An 18,752-nucleotide genomic window follows, 5' to 3' on the forward strand; every position below is an offset into this window, starting at 1 on the left:
TATTTGACGGTCCTTACACCAAGAGCAAACGTGTATGTTCCTCTCCTCCCTTTCGAACGTTCAATTCCGCCTGGCTTCACTTTCTTCTTCACGTATGTTCGAAATCTTCATGAAACGCTTTATCAAGAGAGAACTCCGAGAAACCCTACTGCAAATACCTCACGCCCTTCCCGATAGCAATATCACATAGCAATCCAGCGGCGTGCCTCAGGCCCAGCCGCATCTTCGCAAGCACAGTCACAGGCTGCTATCTCCGCGCCATTCACCACTCCAGAACCTATGTCATCGAGCATCAATCCTCATGCAACGATAAAGCACGCTGGTTGCTAGACTTGCTTCTGGCTCATTGTCTATTGCGCCGACGGTCATCACTAATCTTTACGATGATCTACATGATGTTATCTCGTTCCTTGAGTACAGGTATTGGAGGTATAACGTCGTTTGTATATGTAAGTAGCTCAGGTGAAACCACCTCACCTCGATTACTTCCATGGAACCAACCATTTCGTCCTTACCTATGTGGCATTACGTCGATCCGACGATCCAGTATCTTATTACTTGCGGCCAACTACTTCCTCATCCGTTATCATGCAGCTAGAAAGCTTCAGAATTGTATAATCCAAGTTTAGACGTTATCGCGTGCGGCACCCACCACCAAATATCCTGTTCGGACTCCCAAACGCGTGCATGTTCGGGAGCAAGTCCTCGAAAGATTTACTCATGCTTCAAGCTGTCACATCTATCATTGGCAGTACGTGCTTCCTAGGATTCTAGACAAATTCACTGACATTGTATCATAGTCACGTCATTACCAGGTTACATAGCTAGACCTGTGACGTGCTGCCGTCTGATGCATCTGACCCTCGCCCAGGGCCAGTACTAACCCTAGAGGATCTTGAATATATTCGCATGTTGATTCCGACTCGGAGCGCCACAGGGTCATTGTTAGTCCTTGGAAACTGATTCATAAGGAATGACTGTTTTCATTCTCTTAGGGTCTCACTACGGCAGACTAATCAATCGGTTGTATACATTTCACTGAGGCTGGTCACATTTCTAACATACGTATTTCAGTTAGAAACACCCTACGATGCCGAGAGAATGCATACGCCTGGATGGTCCTGGGTGAATGTAGTCATAGGTACCTTCTAGACTAGTTGGCCCTTGGCCTCGTGCTTGAATTTACATGTTGTTTCCAGAACGTTATCTAAATACGCGGACCCCTCGATACCGGGACTGACCGTTTTCATTTCCGCTCACCTCTTTTTCGTCGTGAACGGAGTTGTTTACTGTGACCTCAATCCAGCCGAAATACTCGTTAAACCTGACGGTGAACTGTCAACGACATATTTTGGACGTGCACGTCCAGTTGATGGTGGCTGATTACTGCCTCATATGGCCCCTGAGGTCTTGTCCATATGGACGTGCACGTCCAGCTGACAGTGATGGCTGATTATTGGATCCCCGCCTCATATGGCCCCTGAGGTCTTGTCTATTTGACAAGTGGACGGGAGACATCGGATTGTACGAAATGATTACCAAGGGTTCAGCCACTACCATTTATCTGTTTCGATACATTCCCCTGCATCTCTTTCGGCCGTTCTTTGACAGGGAAAACCAGAATATTTAAAAGGATCGCGTCTGACAGGTACAAGTGTCGTGCAACGGCATCCGCGCGAACGCCTTCCTGAAATGCATCGTCACAGACCTTCAGTCAAGGGTGATGATACTTCCGCTCTTGAACACGCATGGCTCGACGACACCGACTGAGGTAAAATGCAGGCCGGCCGCTACGTCATCTCGAGAATAGAAATCACCATGTCAAGATGGACTAATGGAAATTCGGAACGCGGGGGCTGACGGGCCTCCTTTCTGTAGCGCCTTCACACATTCGGACGAGCTTCCTGTTGGGAGTCCCGTATATAGTACTAGACTTGGATCAAGACTTGTATCTGGATGTCTCAGATGCCCCTCTGCATTTCTTGTTGATGACTCACCTGCATTGCATTATGTTCTCTGATTGGAAAGGGATGAAAGTGAGTAGCATGATTGCGCAGTACTCCGAGTCGGTCGCCGGAGTGAAACCCGGATGTGGAAAGGGTCGCCTTTGTTTGATTCCGCTGTCAAACCGCTCTTCTCTCTTTCCTAATACGGATCGCGGTGCAGTTCAAGTGGGGTTAGTCGACCTTTTCGCGCTCCCGTGTGGGGGATATTCGCTTCTGTTTAGCCTACACGTTTTGCGTGAGATTGACGCTCGCGAAGGTTTGGAGAACAATTGCATGATTAATTATAAGAAGCTCTGTCTCGACTTTTGTATCTGACACAGGAGGGACAATTGTATGGATTACGGCGAGAACTTTGGTATCACATAAGCGCACTTTAGGATAGCGGGGCGCCACACGGTGAAATTCTCAAACTTTGTGAAAATGGGGGTATCGTACAGAATGAATAAAGATAGACCAAATCATTATGAAATACATTGAACTATTCGTAAGGACTCTTGTCAGATGCCTGTCATACTCCACACATCTGTAACTTCCCGCATAGCCGCGCCAAGGGGCGTATCGTTCGCGTACGGCCCCGCTCGAAATCTGCGATGGCATCTACATCATCCTCCGCGCATGAGATATCAGCTGAGTAGTCGTCGTCATCCGTCTCGTCGTCATCATCGTCATCATCATCGAGTTCCAGCTCAATGTCAGAATCGTCATCATCCGTGAGCGAATAGGTCGCATAACCGCCCCGGCTGTGAGCCGGAAGAAGCCAGTTCCTGTACCACCGCCCCAGGAACACTTTTATATCTGTGGGAAGCCCCAAGTACTCCACGTTGCGCGCGATCCCCTCCCAGTGGATGACACCCCGATTTAGACAGTCTTCCATGAGCGTCGTCTGCCCAAAGTACATCCAATGAAAAATGAGACGTATGGAGGATGGATCAGGAACGGGGAGAAATAGAGTAGGGTGCGACGGCGGAGAAGGTAGAAGAGAAGGAAGACGGCTGTCTGGAACATGCAGGGGAGGATGTCGGGGTCGGGGTTGAGTGGCGCCAGTGTGAATGAGATCATTGGGCGATGCACCACTGAAGAGACCTCGTAATAACGTTGAATGCGAAGAGAGGTAGTCCATATGTAACTACGAACGCAAAACAATAAGGACGATGCGTCTTCGATGAACAGCATGACTCACTCTTAACTTCATTCGAGGTACGGCATGGATAGTAGGTTCTGTGACCCGTCTTCCAGTGTCTACCTGAATACTCGGTGAGGGCTCCGGTGAAGAGTCTGACGAAGTGGTTGGGGAATCATTTGCTGGACGTGGTCGATGATGTGGAACAGGTACGACTGCCGAAGAGATGAGAAGGTTCGGTCAATAAAAGATTTAAAAACATACTGATGGTACAATCTGCGGTCTGGGGCCTATCCCAGTAGTGAGACGCGAGAGTTCTGAGCTGGTCGACGATATATTCATGAGGGACATCAGTGAGGGATGGAGGAGGGAAGGGTCTTGGTGCGAATGGACGTGATGAAGTTACAGGGGGCGAATGCATGTGTGATGATGTTAGGAAGTGAAGACGGAGTAAATCAAGAGACAAACACCCGTTGTATTTTAAGGGATCGGGCTATCCCAGGACTATTGTTTACTAGGGGAGCATGCTGATATTGTTGCGTCCAAGGAGGGATAACCAAATAAGGCAACTTTGAGCCAGTTTTCGACCGTGAGAAACAGTTGGTAATTCGGAAGTATCGGATAAAATTATTTTTCGTGAGCAGACATGATCGCGTAGGATCGCGTATGGCCGCATAGAACAAGACAAGAGCAAATGTTTTAAATCAAGCTAATACTCATTAGCAAACGCGGGTAAACGATTTATGCCTCGCGCGTTGAGTAGGAGCCGGCAAGCTACAACGCCTTGTTGATTCTTCGAGGCTCTTGTTGGGCTTTTTTTACGCGTACACGATTCCACCACTATGACGATCCTAGGGAATAGCGGCAACCTCTTCAGCGTTACAGGAGAGTTGGTCTCATAAAACATACTCGTTTATAGTATCGCGCGGTATCAATTCGGACTCAATGATCTTGTTTTCCGCCGGTTCGGGAGTCCAAAAAGGAACTTTACCGCTCTACCGCACACATACTTGAGACAACCCAAACTTCAAGATTGCGGGTCTCGCAAAGTTTAGCATCTGGTAATACCTACTTCCGACCAATCTTTTGTGGGTTTCACAATCATGTCTGGGCCCCTCGTCGGCATATTCGACGCGAACCCGTACGAATCGCACCCCAGTCTGACCACACTCGAGGCAGATGTTCTCTGGGAGTACGCAAAACTATCACAACACGTCAAAGATGTGGGTCCCATACCTCTTCGAGTGTCAATGAGATGAATCTGTGCGGCAGCTGACCGTTACCACGAAACAACTATCAGAGGGGCCAGATGAGAATCTTATTGCGCGTTTAAGAGTGTTGGAGAGAAAAATGGGCTTGGTCTTGACCTTGGTATTCCGATACCCCTTTACTTCTGCAATTTCAGGCTGATCTAGATGGTACAGTTCAAAGCATCAGTCTGGGGCGTCATCAACGAGCAGCCAGTCCAGGAAGCTGAGGGTGGATACCCGTACGCGATGGCTGATACTACTCTACGAAGATGATACTCATTCAATTATTTCGTGCACTCTTACTACCACGTTATTCACTGTACAATTATCATAGCGTTAAACCCTTAAGCCGCCCATCTTTCCAGTGAGGGCCGACACGGCATTAACATCCCAGATGACAAGCTTTCCATCCACTCCCGTGGTGCTCACCCTACTAACAATTCCCTCGCCACCATACGCGTACGGCCTGACGCTAGTGATCGTGTTCTGATGCACGGTGAGCAGTTCCGTATCAGAAGAACTGTCTCCTCCACTTTGTCCACGCGTATCCGCATTCCTGAACGTGTTGAACGCTGCACTGTTCAACCTCCCAACAGTCCCAGCCCTTGCACCATGAGCCTTCGATGCACCAGAAGAGGTGACATCATCTAAAGTGCCAATAAGAGCCCAACCCTGCTCCGAGCCGGAGAAAACAACAGGTTGACAATCGTGGCCAGCAGCAACCAGGGCATCTTCGGAAGTCCAAGATAAAGTTACGTATGGCAGAGAACTAATGCGAATGTTGTAAATCGTCGGACCACCAGGGTAAACGATGCTGATGGAACTGTCATGACCTGTGAAAATCGTGGGTTTTCCCGCTGACAACGTCAATATGCTGCAACTTACTAGCAAAAGCTAGGACATCTCCAGAAGGAGAAAATCCGACTGCGTGAACCCATCCACCTGCGGGGCTGCTGTATTCTCCACAGATAGTGTTGAAGGGAAGCTTCTCGCCCCAGATGGTAGGCGATGGCCTACAGATTAAATGTAAACGATATCATTGCAATCTAGAACACGTCATTACCTCTTGTCCACATCTTTGATGTAAGCGGAGAACACACGTGCTTTCATATCAGCGCTCCCTGCAGCCAACAAGACATTGTTCGGATGCCAATCGACAGACAGGACGGTCGATCTGATTGGTTTCTTGAGCTGCCTTGCCACCCACCAATTGTTCTCGGGATCAAATGAACAAATAGCAATCGCCCTGCGTGTAGATATATTTGATAAAATGACATCATCTGGCAAAGAAGAGGATACGTACCTCGCACCACTGGCAACTGCAAATTTATCTTCATTAGGGCTCCAACGGACAAAGGTGGCGGCTCTGTTGATACGAAGAAGCACCAAGGTAGGCTTCCAGATCAACTTTCCAGTAAGCGGATCGGGAGAGAGGGACCAAACGTATGCATTGCGATCTTGTGAGGCGGTGACGATGCGGTTAGAATTCGGGGCCCAATCGATAGACGTGATCAGTTTATCGTGCTGAAGAATCAGTGGTCATTACATGTTAAAGGACCAGTAGTGAGCATGACACACCTCGGAGAGTGTCTCGGATAAAATCCACTCTTTGCCCTCCTTGGCATAAATCTGGACGTTGTTGTCATTCAAGCTCACAGCAACCTCTGCGTCGAAGGATATGCTCGCTGCTTAGCATTCAAAAGATACTTCGGGGTAGGACGTACGGCTGCGGTCCGCGTTGAATGCGTGGCACGTCACTGGAGTTTTGGCGATTGAATATACTTCTGGCGCAGACATGGTGTCGTAACTAATTTGGCAGAATTTAACGCAGAGGACGAGCAGTCTACTCTGCAGATGAGTGTAAGTCCGTTTACACTAGTACTACGGTTTACGAAACGGCCTATTCGTATGTCTGAATCGTGAGTCACACTTATGTCACAAATGGTAACAGGCAGTCACACTGAGTCTGCTCGGCTTCTCGGCAGACATTGGACTCAGTTCGCGATGTGGATTTCAACCAACAGGATTAGGGGGATGCTATTAGTAAATCTGCAAGCTACAGTATGCACGCAGAATCATGTAGAGCCAAATGCAAATCATTCAGGCTGTGTAAAATATTGCTGGGGACGTAGTAAGTGAATATGCCAGCGGGTATGGATAGATAACTTGTGAAGCCTATGACGGACATGGGGACTGAGCGAAAAGAATATATGTATATGGTGCACGTGGTGCGGGAATGCTGAAACCAGTGTGAGATGACGGATGTATCCAACGTGGTGGTATCGAGTGCCCGGGTTAGGAGGAACCGGAGGTTGCAGAAAGTTTTGGTGGCATTTTTTGGAATCAGCTTGAAGTTGAAGCTACCGACGCTCGCCCATTTCTTCAGAAAGTGCGGGATTTGACTGGTCTGCGTAAAGTCTACAAATTGGATGCAGATTTGTGTCGTGTCAGTGGGTTGCTTGAATCCAGAAAGTGCGGGAAAATCTGTCCAGGCCGCACAATGCCCTGCTTGCCTGGGACAGCCATCAGGGTCTTTACCTTCACTCTTCTGATCCTTGCGAGCGCCGAGTCTCTCACGCTTGCCCATCTGTCTGCTACTTCCTCTGTGTTTGCCTATTTCCTACCCGTGTCGTTGTCTGCAGCTCTCAGTCAACGGCTGTCATGTCGTCCCTCCAGATGACTAGAACCGTGACAGCAAGCTGATAATGATGACGATTGGCATGACGGTTGACATAGATGACGGGATGCGTGATGATGGCTGACGTAGACTCCAGCAGGGTAGTTGCGATGATGCAGACATTGTGCCCGGAACTTTCTGATCACAGAACGTCCCAAGACTAAGTTTGCGCGGAGTCTGTACAGACTTCATACAGACTGGCCATTTCCGATACATCTCCCCATTTGTTTACTCCCGCGAACCTTGGGCTGGCTGGATTTCCTGCAATGTGTTCTTTAATTCGTGCAGTCAGTTCAATCATTGTCCGCATCTCTTGGTAGCCGACGATAGTGACGAGGTCATACTTACGATTGTATGATAACGAGCCGTCGGAATACGATGTCTTCTTCAGGGCACGAGGGCCGAACATTAATATTATTGCTATGGTTTTCGGCTTTTTTTCTGGGCAGCTTCCTCTTAACGAAATCCCTGCGAAACACATACAGACCCTTGCTTCGGTCTTTAAGAATATGCTGCGTGACCTGTACAATGAAATTAGCATCAGGAACTCGGAAAATATATAATCAGACCTTGTGTACTACTGAAATATTCATGCAGCTTGAATCCTGGACCCATACCTCAAGTTAGGGTTAGTAGACGCCACCAGGTGCCATGGTGACGCCCCAAGTTCAGCGTTCTGAATCAACTGTAGTAGCTGCTGTAAAATTTAATGTCCGATATCGGCAGGGACCAAGGCGGTGATTCGCTGAAAATACGATCTCCATAATGTCTCGTTGAACGGATTTTTTGTTTCAAGTTGAAACATGCCAGTATATGATGTAGAACGTTCTCAGTGAAGTAGTGCTTTTAAATTAAGCGTTATAAACAAAAGTCACGAATGAGAGGTCCAAGCCTCACTTCACGGACTTCCAATATAGCGACGAGTCGCGGCGCGCCAACTTGTAGGTTCAGACCCATCACGCGCACGGGTCGGTTCAAGAGCATAATGGTTAATATACATATTACGTATCCGTGTATATAAGAGTTCTATGCAAGAAACTGATATCGTAAAGTGTTCCAAAACAACTCGGCGATTATTTTCGCAGGCCCATCATGAACAAGATGGCCGCCGCACGCCACCCTAACCCTCAACATCAACTGAGAGAAAAATGTGTCCGTGATAGGCGGTATGCTATCAGGTGTGACGTGCCGAATGACACGGAACAGAATTCAGGTGCTAGGTCCAGCGCTAGGTTGTTCCTCATCCTGTTTGGTGCGGACTTGTTTTGCCCATCGCAAACCACAGGCATTGCAAAGGGTTTTTGGCCCTTGAGGGCCCTGAGAATATATCGGTCCAATTCAACTATGGAATATGAAAGATGCAAGCCACAGACCTTGCGCCATTCTGGGGAATCAGTACGCCCACATGTAACGCAAACGTATTGTTCGGCAGCGTGCATCTTGCGGATCTGGGTCGTCGATAAGGTCAGATACTCCCGTTCGATAGCGATACACACTCTTTTCCTTCTGGCAGCATCGTCGCCATAATTGTCTTCTGTTGGCTGTTGCGCTTGTTGACCGGCAAGAGCGTAGCTACCATATGTGAGCACGTTGGGAGAATCAGCGAAGCCCCGTGGTTGATGGTGATTTGTTTGTGTCACCAAATCGTCATACGACGTGTTGGTCTGATGGGTGGTATAACACGTGGCGGGGAAATCGCGCACAGGGCGGTGGGTCACCGTTGGGACAGGCCCACATGGACTGGAAGATGTAGAATACATGGAAGCCATCGATTGACCAGTATGAGCAACAGAAGGTGGCGGCATCCGGACTCTGAGATCTGCGAGGCGCTGTTGCAACCGTTCATTTTCAATCTTGAGCTCAAGAAATGTGTTTAACCTATTGAGTATAAGAACATTCCATCAGACAGCTGAGAAACCGTGCTAAATTTGACTTATGTGTTCATGCTTATGCACTTACATTGCTGTGTTCCGACTCGGATACGGTTTTGCCACTGCAAAGAAGCAACGCGCGTATTGTTCACCATCGATGTAGTGAGGGTAACCCTTGACTTCGAAGAGAACCTCCTTGGCAGGGAAAGCATACTCGCTTTGACATTTGAACCGAACATATGACAGCATTTCCATGCGCAAGCGCAGTGATTGTTCAAACGACGCACGGAAAGCATGCTTATCTTCGCCTGAAGAAATGAATGACAAATGAGCACACGCGGGTAACACGATTGAAACACAGTAAACATGCTTACCGTTGGCGAAGTCAACGAGATCCTTGTCAATAAGTTCTGTATCACGCCAACCCAGTAATTCTGAGACGGCCCTTGAGCAAAATAAGACCTTGCACTCGTTGGAGAGCACAAAAATAATCGCCTCTGACAATTCATGTATCAGAAGATCTGCCCAGCGTTTCCGCTTGGTGAATTCAAAGGTAGACGACATAGAGTTCGCTGCGTTGGAAACGGAGCTGGGTATGTTACTAGACATATTGGATGTTAAGGAGGGTGCCGTGTTTTGGGATCTGGACAAGGAGGAAGGCCTATGGGTGACATTAGGATTTTGCGAATTTGGGGACATGATTTTGACTCTGATCAATTGAGAAAGCGTGTTTAAGTAGAAAGGAGGGTGAAAAACTCGATGCGGGATCGAAAGTCTAAATAGCACCTACCGATGATGTCATTCAGCTTGACCCATCGACTAATGGTTACCCCCTTTTTGGTAACTTATCCCCATCTCGTAATGTTCTTCATAGTTCGAAGCGACGAGAGTGTTGCAGAACTTTTCTCAACAACATTCAATCACGTAATTGCATCGAGGACTCGTCTAGCCGAATCCGCGTTTTTTTGGCTCACAACCATGAAGCGGGACACACTAAAACCATGTATTATAAACAGCTGAAATTACTCTAGTGAAAAAACTCTATGTGATATACTCCCAACATTTGATACGATCCAAGAACAAGAATGACTGGCTCAGATAACGCAATAGCCTCCATCCACGCGGACTTCGGCACCGGTCATAAATTTAGATGCGTCACTTGCCAGGAAGACAATGGCACCAGCCAGGTCCTCTGGTTCACCCATCTAGTTGTTCTCCCAGTCAACAGGACGTTTAAATCTTAAAGGTTGATCTCACCTTGCCCATAGGCGTCAGACTCTCCCAGGTTTTCTGTACTACCATTAGCTTTCAAGCGAGCAAGTTTACCCAACGTGCACCAACCTTCAGATCTTGGTCATGAGCGAGGATCGTTTTGGTAAGCTTTGTCAACATGTATCCAGGACTTCATGACGTGTATCAGCCACAAGTTAGCCCGGAAAACGTAAGACGAACCTCAGCGTATTAACTCGTACACCCTTCTTTGCCCACTCCACTCCCAAACTTGACGCCATGTGACGGACCGCTATCAGAATGATATCGTATCAGTGACCTTATTCCCAGGGATTGTGGAATGTGGACACACCCGCTTTTGAAGCATTGTAAGGTGTTTGCGGCTATTCCCGAGGCGTTAGATCCTCTCGCCGAGTTTATTGAGGCATCAATGACTCACCTGCGGGATGTTGATAATCTGCACCGACACATCATCAGTGGCATTTCGCAAAGGAACGTCTGCACAGATCAACATACCGATGCACTCATACTAGCAACAAGGACGATGGAGCCTCCTCCTTGAGGAATCATGTTCCGAGCAGCTTCTCGCGCAGTAAAGAAAGCTCCGTGAACGTTGATGTCATACAAGCGCTTTATTCGATCGAATGGGTAACTGTCAGGTTGTCAGCTCCACAAAGCGCTCCAATCGGACGCAACTTACTCAAATGCAGAATAGTTCTCCACAATTCCTGAGTATTACATCAGATTATTTCGTGTTCCTTGCGGCAAACGGACTGACTTACCTGCAGATGCAACCACCGAATCCAATCGTCCGTACGTATCCATGACTTGCTCAAATGCGCGCTGCACTGATAGCTCTGATGACACGTCGCATCCTACGCCAATCACGTTAAAGTCTTCCGGGGTCATGTCGCTGTTAACTTGGTGCTCTTCAGTAGTGTCATCAGAACACAGCAGACTACGAACGGCATGCGTTTGAGACTAGTTCAGCAGCCGCAGCTTGCGCCTCACTCTCCTTCAGATCCACAATAGCTAGTTCCGTGCATCCACTACGATACAAAATGTATCAGTCCTTCATCACGGTTAGTCTAAAATGACGAACGATTGTATGAATGCACGACAGAATTCATTACCTAGACCTCTGGCAGCACCAGTGACTAGACAGACCTGGAAAACAGTTAGAACGCTCAATCGAGCCAAAGGATGAAACAGAAAAGCTCACCTTTCCCTCAAGAGAGAACGAAGGAAGAACGCGAGGAACGTGTTTCAGTTTTGTTGGCGCAGTACTCTGGAATCTCATACAAGACTGAGCAGTGCGAGTGAGGATTGTTGACCGCCGGACGGCGGGAGCAGCACGAGCAAAAAAGATGAAGGACATAGTGGGAGACGGAGGGTGGGAGGAGACAAAGTTTGTGAAGTGGAATTTAAAGTCGCCGCCTTAGCCTAGCATTGGTATGCTACATAATAAGCCGGTCCGACAGCAACGTCACTTACGAAATTTCTCCACCTCAAATTTGCGGGGAATACGACCGCGGGGAAAATTATTCCTCAAACCATTGTTCAACGATGTTTACAACAAAAAAATCATATCGACTTCGAACACCTTTGATTTTGTGAATTCGAAGCTTGGCTGGTAGAACAACTAGACAGCGTGTAGTATTTTTTTTACTAGGTTCCCATGCTGAAATGTCCGAGGGCATGTTCTGCATGACTCGCGAACAGCGACCGACATAAACGCCACGGTAACGACACACGTTCAGGCGGATCATAACCGAAACACGAGTTAACAAAGATCCGAACTGCATCATATTATAACAGGGTACGGACAAACATACCAAGGGATACCCATAGTAGACGCGATAAACTAGCTCCAAGGGGTATAGGACACAAGAGACATAAACGCTAACTGATATCGCAGCTCGCGAAAATTGGTATAATAAGCAAGGTGCAAAAAGGATAGCATAGTGGTCCGATATAAGTTGCAATAACTCACAGGCCAAAAAGATATGAATGCGACAGGCACGCTATAGACAGGCAAACTTCGACTTTCGTTTTTGTAACTCCTCCATCCGAGAGTCGAGCTGAGCACGAGCGCGTTCCTTCGCACGTCGTTCCTCGTCAAGACGCGATTCGAGGGACTGTTTTTCTTCTACAATCGATTTCCGAACAGTAACAACCTCACGGCGCGCTTCCTGTAACTCGTTGCGAAGGCCCTCAATTTGGGAATTGAGCGAGTCTCGTTCCCTCGCAAGCTCCGTTGCTTGCATACGCGCTTTGCGAACTGCAAGATAAATATAAATGGTTAGCTCAAACGCTATGGTAAGCAAGGAAAGATACATACGATTCTTCTCAGATTCGCTCAACGACGTCTCTAGCGTGCTCACAAGGTCCATGTGAGTAGCCAAATCACTCTCACAGTGCGATAGCTGTTTGTTAAGTGTTTTGATCATCACCTCCTGTTCATCAATATGCTTCGCTTGATCCTCCAGCTTGGCAGCGATGGCCTTGGAGTCTAGTGCAGAGGCAACCGACGTAGCAGAAGATTCGGTAGAGTCTTTCGAAGACACATTAGAAGATTGAGAAGATAAACTGAATTGGGATTCCTGAGTTTTCGGTGCTGGCGGAGGTGGCATGGATGGTGGGGGAGTCGGGGGAGGAAGCTTGGAGGTCATGCCGTTGAGACGAGTAAAGGGAACATTGCGATCAGGTGTTGATCGCGGTGTCGAGGTCTCCTGAATGATCGGTGTGCGTGCAATCTGCATTTGCATGTCGCGCATAACAGTTTCCTGCTTGTTCCTTTCCAACTGCAAGTTATCTTTCTCGTCTTTAACACGCTCAAGAGTCTCTTGCAGCTCAGCGATAAGGGAGCGATGTCTATCAAGCTCGTCAACCAACGATTCGCGCTTGGATGCTTCCTGGATAAACGTGGCTCGTTCTGACCGCGTCCTCTCCAGTTCAGCCATCAGTTTGGTTACCTGCGCCTGAAGGTCTACGTTTTCTGATTGTGTACCAGCCAAACTTTTCTCCAAGGATGCCATGGCAGTCGTCTGTTCGGACACAGCCAATTCGTAATGTGCACGTACAGTCACCAATTCGCTTGCAGCAGCTTTGTGAGTCGCGAGCTCCTGAACAAGCGTGTTGTAGTCCTCGCGCATCGTGGTGCGTTCAGTAGAGTACTTCTCCTGGAGCTCAGTAACTGCCGACTGTGAACGCTGTCTCTCTGCAAGCACTCCTCGTTCACTTTGTTCTTGAACATCCAGGATCGCGACTTTGTGGGACTCCAGTTCTTGACGGAGATGATCTTGCTCCATGCGAAGAGTATCACGCTCATCAGAGTGTTTCTGCTCAAGGTTGGCAACAGTGGCAGCAAGGCGTTTCCGTTCCTCTGCAAGCATAACCTCACTTGCTGTTTGAGACTCTTGGAGGTCGGAAGCGTGCTTGGCTTGAGCAGCGACAAGGGACGCTTGAACTTCGGCGAGTAACATCTGGTGTTCAGATTCGAGATTCGCGATTGCCGCTGCGTGAGAGGTGAGCAGGGATGCACGTTCTTCCTGAGCCTTTGCAACCGCGTCGTTGAGTTCAGAGTCATGCAACAACTTGAGCCGAGCAGTCTCTTCCTCGTGGTCACGAGTGATCTGTAGCAGTGACACTCCATGCTGTTCTGTCAGAATCTGAGTAGCAGATGCATGCTCCTCGCGCAACTTCACCACTGTAGCAGCCGTTTCTTCTTCCAGACGCGCCAGGGACTTCGTGAGCTGCTCGACTTGGGCTTCCGACTCCTCCCTGAGGACAGCCATGGCAGTGGCATGCTCAGATTTCAAATGCTCACGCCTTGCTCTGTAGTCCTCCTCTTTGTTCGAAAGGAGGCGCGCATGCTCAGTTTTGAGTTTCTCTACATCCTCCGCATACGCAGCCTCCTTTCTCGCAATGGCAGCAGCATGCTCATCCTGAAGTTCACGGAGCGCCGAATCACGAGACGACTCCGACTCCGATAGGGAACATTCACGAGCTTTCTCAGACATGCGAAGCTCGCTAGCGTGATCCTCACGCAAACGCTCAAGCATCGCAGCGGCCTCGGTGGCTTGCCTTTGCAAAGCATCTGTGTGGTCCTTGCGAAGTTTAGTGAGCGCATTGTAGTACTCCTCTTCGGTGCGGTGGAGGTCGATAGCCGCTTGCTCGTCTTTGGACTTCAAGACTTCTGCGTGCTCGGCCTCGGATTTGGCCATGGCGTGCTGATGCTCTTCCATAGTACGCTCTAGAATCTCCTTAGCCTCCTGAGAATGTCGCTGGAGGACCTCGTTGTGTTCAGTCTGCAGCTTGCCGAATGCACTCTCATGCTCCTCGAGGGCCTTCTCCAGAGCTGCGGATGCCTCTGACAACTGATCTCGTAAAGTACCAAGAGATGTCTCATGCTCGCTTTTCAAGCGAGAGATTAGCTCCTCAACCTCGATTCCCTTCGCACGAAGAGCATCTTCGTGTTCAGACCTGAGCCCCGCAAGCTCGGCAGCGTGACTCTCGTGAGCTGTCTTGATGGATGCGAGAAGCTCTGCCTCACGCTGCTTGACTGTCTCCAACTCCAAAAGATCTTCGTTGTGTGTGGCACGAAGACCTTCAAGTTCGGTCGACATGTTCAGCGCCTGCATACTGTCAGTCTTTGATAGGTACCCGAGTTGCCTGCCTACCTGATCCCTAGAAAGATTGGTCAATTCATCGTGCGCACGTTGCACCAGAGCAAGTTGACCATGAAGAGAATCAACGAGTTCTTTGTGCTGAGACTCCTTTTGTGCCATAGACCTAGACAATAAACGAGAAATTAGAAAACAGAATAAGACATATGCTATGAACATACAGCATGAGTTCATTTAACCTGTCAAGCGATTCATCGACATCGTTGTCAGGTATGTCGACGTCGACATCAGAAATGAGATTGTGATGTAGCTTCATGCTCTTTCGAACGGCGTCGAACTTCTGAATCGTCTTGGGCGAAAGGTGTGTCAAATCATCGGCCTCTGTGCATTGGAGAACATGCGGTTCAACAGGAATTGGTGTTGCCTGTTCCCTTTCCTTCAACGAAGACTCGAGAGCGCTAATTTCAGTTTCACGCTCCCTAAGAACTTCTTGTAAGCGCATGATCTCCTTCTCCATGCTCACTGCAGAGCGCTGTTCAGTAGGAGTGGTAGTACCAGTAACACTAGAAAGAGATATGGAGAGGTTCGGACGATGCGTTGGAGAGTACGAGACGGAACCACTGCTTCCGTGGCTTGATACCGAAGTCTCTCGAGACCTCACTGATGAGAGCTCCTGTGAAAGCGAAAGTGATTGCGGTAACGACTGATGTACCGCCCTGCAAAAAAAATCAAATTCCATGAAAGACAGATGTCAATCATAACACACCTTCCATGGAGAGAATCTACGGAGGCTGCTTGCCTGAAGAAAAGACGCCTACCAGCTGCATCATATGGAGGCTCAGCAAGGCCCTCTCGACTCCTGGAAGACGTCATTCGACGACGGAATACTGGGGTGTCCAATTTATCAACGGCCGAAGTCTCCGGGATCGTTGGATTGCTGAGTTTAGCTTCCTGAATTTGAGCAGCAAGATCGGCAATCTCCTGAAGGGCATCCTGGTACTTCTTGGAAACAGACGAGAGATCCATGAGTGTCGCAGCGTGAGTTTGCTGCAGGGCGACCAATTGATTCTCGACGGAAAGGTTCACAGCAGTAGGCGTGCTGGCACCGGAAGTACTAGGGAAGCTGACTTTGGTGCTCCCCCCGTTCAGGGACTCGAGACTACGTTTCGCCGATTCAACCTCACCAACCACGTCACCAAGCCGTATGCGATCTTCATTGGCCTCCTTCCTCTTTCGTTCCCAGGCTTCCATCTTCTGCTCCAGTTCTTTGACCTTCCTCTCCCTTTCTTCGAGATCAGTCCGCCAACTAGCACCGTCCCGGCTAAGATTCTCCAAGCGTGTCGTCAGATTATCTACCTCCTCTCTTCGACGTTCACAGTCATTCTCGAGTCGCTCGATCGTCTGTTGCAAGGTAAGCACCGATTCGTCGGAACGGGCGAGGCGAGCCTCGAGGTCAGCTATGTATGAGGTTGAGTGTGATTCGGCTTCTTTATAGCGGGAGACCTCGCGCTTCAGGTCAGTCAAGGACTCGCTCGATGACAAAGATGTTTCGTCGAAAGACTTCATCTTCTCCTCTAGGTCACGGACATAAGCCTGCGTTGAATGAATTTAATTAGAAATGCGCTTTTATTTAATAAAATCGTTGCGAACCTCAGTTGATGCTTCCCGTTCCGTAAGCTTCGCCAGCCGCGTGCGAAGCTCTTCAACGTATAATTCAGTCACAGAATGTCTCTCGGAAATCTGGGCAAGTTCTTCTTCTTTTTCCTCCATCATGTCATTGGTGAGTCTGAGCGCAGCGCGATTGAGGCCTAACTCGGCCTCCATAGCGCTGATGGTCTTCTCGTATTCCTCGATGACCGGTCCAACAATTTCTTCGTATTTACCTGTACCGCCAACAGTCCCGCCAGATGATGTGCGGTGACGCTCGCCAATCTCGCGGCGTAAGCGAGCGAGGTCTTCCGTCCGCTCCACGTATTTCTCGCGTAGACTCTCGTAATTATTCTGGAGGTCTGTCATTTGTGCAAGAATCTTTTTGGAGTTTCCCTCCGTCACCTCACCAACGGCTGAAGAGGGATTCCGAGGAATGATGGTGCCACCTTCTTTAAGTTGTTTGACCTCCTTGCGAAGACGAGTGACCGTTCCTTGTAGCCATTCGATATCATCCCAACCATCCTCCTTTTCGTTGACAACCGCACGATTCTTGATATTTCGGGCGCGGTTGGCATACTTCAAAGTGTTGACAGTTTCACCGACGTTCCACTCCGTGGGACTGACACAAGCTATCATGAGTGTGTGAGCATTGCCACCAAGCGAGTCTTGAAGGAGGCGGGTGAGCTTGGAGTCGCGATAGGGGACATGAGAGTTAGTATGCGACTTCGCACGTGAAGGGTCGCCTAGCGCCGATATGACGTTACCGAGAGCGAGGAGGCCGCTGTTGATGGAAATTCCCTCTTTGATTCGCTCTCCCGCAGCAGCGGTACGTTTTAACTGCAAGGGAAGTTTAGCATATCAAAGTTTCAAGACCAAAATTGCACGCATAACATACGCGCTCCGAACCGGCCAGGTCGACAAAATGAAATTTGGACACTATAGTTGTCCACTCGCTGCTTTCGTCATCATCTTGACGGTTATCAGGGGGACGAAGACCAAGAGAACTTGCAGGACGCAATCCTCCGCCTCGACCCATAGCTACCTGGAAACTCGGAGTTGATGGCCTACCCATAGTAGGCGACGATACTCTTGCATTGGGAGAGTTACCACCTGTGTATATTGATCCAGGACGAGCAAGACGCGACGGGGAACGGCCACCAGGTGGTAAGGGTGAAGATGAACGAGTTGGTACGCCCGAGCCAGTGTATTTCTTCTGAATCAGTGTCAGAGAAAAGATCGCATGGGAGCGAGACGATTGAGCGTTCATATCAGTTTCATTTGTCCTTCTTATCGCAGTTCCCTGGCGGATAAGGCTAGAAAATTCGTCTTCTCAGCTAAGTCATTGATTAAGGAAGAAGACTTACTGCATGACTTCATTGCTATTTCGCACCGTGACTTCACGCAGGCCACCCCAGATTATAGACCCATCTTTCCCTTCTCTAATCTGTACCTCGCGCCGCAAACCAGTTGCCTCGTCGGAACTAAGCAAGTCAATCAAATCCTCGTTATACACTTCTATAAATGACCCTTTTATGCTGTAATTCCAGGTACCGCCACGTTGTTCTTTAAGTTTTCTCGCCTGCGAGAATATAGTAGAAACAGCTCTCGGTATAATGCCCATGCCATTATTAGGATCTGAGGGGTCCGCATCAAGGTCCACACCAGTCATGGTAAATGTCTTTCCGCTGCTTGTTTGTCCGTAGGCCAGAATTGTGCAATTAAAACCTTCCATAAAACGGGAGATGAGGGGTTGGGCAGTGCTTGTGAAGAGTGAGTGCTGGGTAACGGTGGGAGGATGGACTTGATCGAAGGTGAACACCTGCTTTTTCCCGGCGGCGGATGGAGTTGCGACGGCAGTAGCAGAACCAGATGCAGTAGGAGCGGCGGAGGAAGCATCTACGGTCACGCTAGTAGAAGACGTTCCATGAATGACAGTTCGTTGAAAACGAGCGGGAATGGAAACAGTGTCCTGTGTAGTCGTTGGCCGTATGCGCAGAGCTGTATTCCGAACATTAGTAATAAGTAAGATAAAAAGTCTAGTGCGAAGCTCACCGACTTGCACGGACGTCGACGCGCCCGACGACGACAACGATGACGAGGGCGCCATCGCGATTGTTGACGGGACTAGTGTAGTGACTTTACCACAAATCTCACAATATGTACAACCACCAAGTATACGGACATTGCCGAATCGCTCCCGAAGACTAATTTGGGCGGCTGATTAAAGTTGTGATACGTGATGCTATGACTATATGTACAAGCGAAGAAAATGGTTTCCGAGTCGTTGCTTCGACATGTCCTGAGATCAATCATTCAGCAA

At 48.8% G+C, this 18,752-nt stretch overlaps 7 protein-coding genes across 7 annotated transcripts; 1 reads left to right on the forward strand and 6 right to left on the reverse strand.

Moving 5' to 3' along the window:
- Positions 1 to 2,298: 2,298 nt before the first annotated feature.
- EDB93DRAFT_1147881 (uncharacterized protein) lies at positions 2,299 to 3,666 on the reverse strand. The gene is made up of 3 exons (XM_041449542.1): positions 3,391 to 3,666; positions 3,187 to 3,341; positions 2,299 to 3,132 (listed from the first exon to the last, which is right to left on the reverse strand). Exons 1-3 carry the CDS (start codon positions 3,545 to 3,547, stop codon positions 2,515 to 2,517), a joined length of 930 nt encoding a protein of 309 aa, XP_041307388.1. The 5' UTR covers positions 3,548 to 3,666; the 3' UTR covers positions 2,299 to 2,514.
- A 563-nt stretch (positions 3,667 to 4,229) lies between these two features.
- Positions 4,230 to 4,649, forward strand: EDB93DRAFT_1085822 (DASH complex subunit Dad3-domain-containing protein; the record flags this gene model as incomplete). The annotated part of the gene is made up of 3 exons (XM_041445938.1): positions 4,230 to 4,349; positions 4,399 to 4,497; positions 4,551 to 4,649. The coding sequence occupies 3 exons, from the start codon at positions 4,230 to 4,232 to the stop codon at positions 4,647 to 4,649; spliced, it is 318 nt and encodes a 105-aa protein (XP_041307389.1).
- Positions 4,650 to 4,712: 63 nt separating this feature from the next.
- EDB93DRAFT_1250677 (WD40-repeat-containing domain protein) lies at positions 4,713 to 6,173 on the reverse strand (the record flags this gene model as incomplete). The annotated part of the gene is made up of 6 exons (XM_041453047.1): positions 4,713 to 5,209; positions 5,262 to 5,389; positions 5,440 to 5,622; positions 5,680 to 5,900; positions 5,955 to 6,061; positions 6,101 to 6,173. 6 exons carry the CDS (start codon positions 6,171 to 6,173, stop codon positions 4,713 to 4,715), a joined length of 1,209 nt encoding a protein of 402 aa, XP_041307390.1.
- Positions 6,174 to 6,387: 214 nt separating this feature from the next.
- On the reverse strand, positions 6,388 to 7,319 carry EDB93DRAFT_454307 (uncharacterized protein). The gene is made up of 2 exons (XM_041456424.1): positions 7,256 to 7,319; positions 6,388 to 7,191 (listed from the first exon to the last, which is right to left on the reverse strand). Exon 2 carries the CDS (start codon positions 6,961 to 6,963, stop codon positions 6,433 to 6,435), a length of 531 nt encoding a protein of 176 aa, XP_041307391.1. The 5' UTR covers positions 6,964 to 7,191; positions 7,256 to 7,319; the 3' UTR covers positions 6,388 to 6,432.
- A 661-nt stretch (positions 7,320 to 7,980) lies between these two features.
- EDB93DRAFT_1147896 (white collar 2 type of transcription factor) lies at positions 7,981 to 9,783 on the reverse strand. The gene is made up of 5 exons (XM_041449543.1): positions 9,299 to 9,783; positions 9,013 to 9,232; positions 8,550 to 8,931; positions 8,427 to 8,501; positions 7,981 to 8,370 (listed from the first exon to the last, which is right to left on the reverse strand). The coding sequence occupies exons 1-5, from the start codon at positions 9,621 to 9,623 to the stop codon at positions 8,263 to 8,265; spliced, it is 1,110 nt and encodes a 369-aa protein (XP_041307392.1). The 5' UTR covers positions 9,624 to 9,783; the 3' UTR covers positions 7,981 to 8,262.
- A 122-nt stretch (positions 9,784 to 9,905) lies between these two features.
- On the reverse strand, positions 9,906 to 11,657 carry EDB93DRAFT_1147908 (uncharacterized protein). The gene is made up of 12 exons (XM_041449544.1): positions 11,377 to 11,657; positions 11,257 to 11,321; positions 11,121 to 11,203; positions 10,937 to 11,074; positions 10,855 to 10,882; positions 10,671 to 10,806; positions 10,594 to 10,611; positions 10,507 to 10,537; positions 10,377 to 10,446; positions 10,266 to 10,326; positions 10,182 to 10,214; positions 9,906 to 10,129 (listed from the first exon to the last, which is right to left on the reverse strand). Exons 1-12 carry the CDS (start codon positions 11,530 to 11,532, stop codon positions 10,019 to 10,021), a joined length of 930 nt encoding a protein of 309 aa, XP_041307393.1. The 5' UTR covers positions 11,533 to 11,657; the 3' UTR covers positions 9,906 to 10,018.
- Positions 11,658 to 11,739: 82 nt separating this feature from the next.
- Positions 11,740 to 18,586, reverse strand: EDB93DRAFT_1226780 (kinesin-domain-containing protein). The gene is made up of 9 exons (XM_041451229.1): positions 18,485 to 18,586; positions 17,797 to 18,430; positions 17,328 to 17,745; positions 16,433 to 17,269; positions 15,549 to 16,375; positions 15,004 to 15,498; positions 14,837 to 14,948; positions 12,496 to 14,791; positions 11,740 to 12,435 (listed from the first exon to the last, which is right to left on the reverse strand). The coding sequence occupies exons 1-9, from the start codon at positions 18,537 to 18,539 to the stop codon at positions 12,179 to 12,181; spliced, it is 5,931 nt and encodes a 1,976-aa protein (XP_041307394.1). The 5' UTR covers positions 18,540 to 18,586; the 3' UTR covers positions 11,740 to 12,178.
- Positions 18,587 to 18,752: the final 166 nt, after the last annotated feature.

The sequence above is a fragment of the Suillus bovinus genome (genome assembly GCF_016758785.1).
Source record: "Suillus bovinus strain UH-Sbo-P2 chromosome Unknown EDB93scaffold_30, whole genome shotgun sequence".
NCBI lineage: Eukaryota > Fungi > Basidiomycota > Agaricomycetes > Boletales > Suillaceae > Suillus > Suillus bovinus.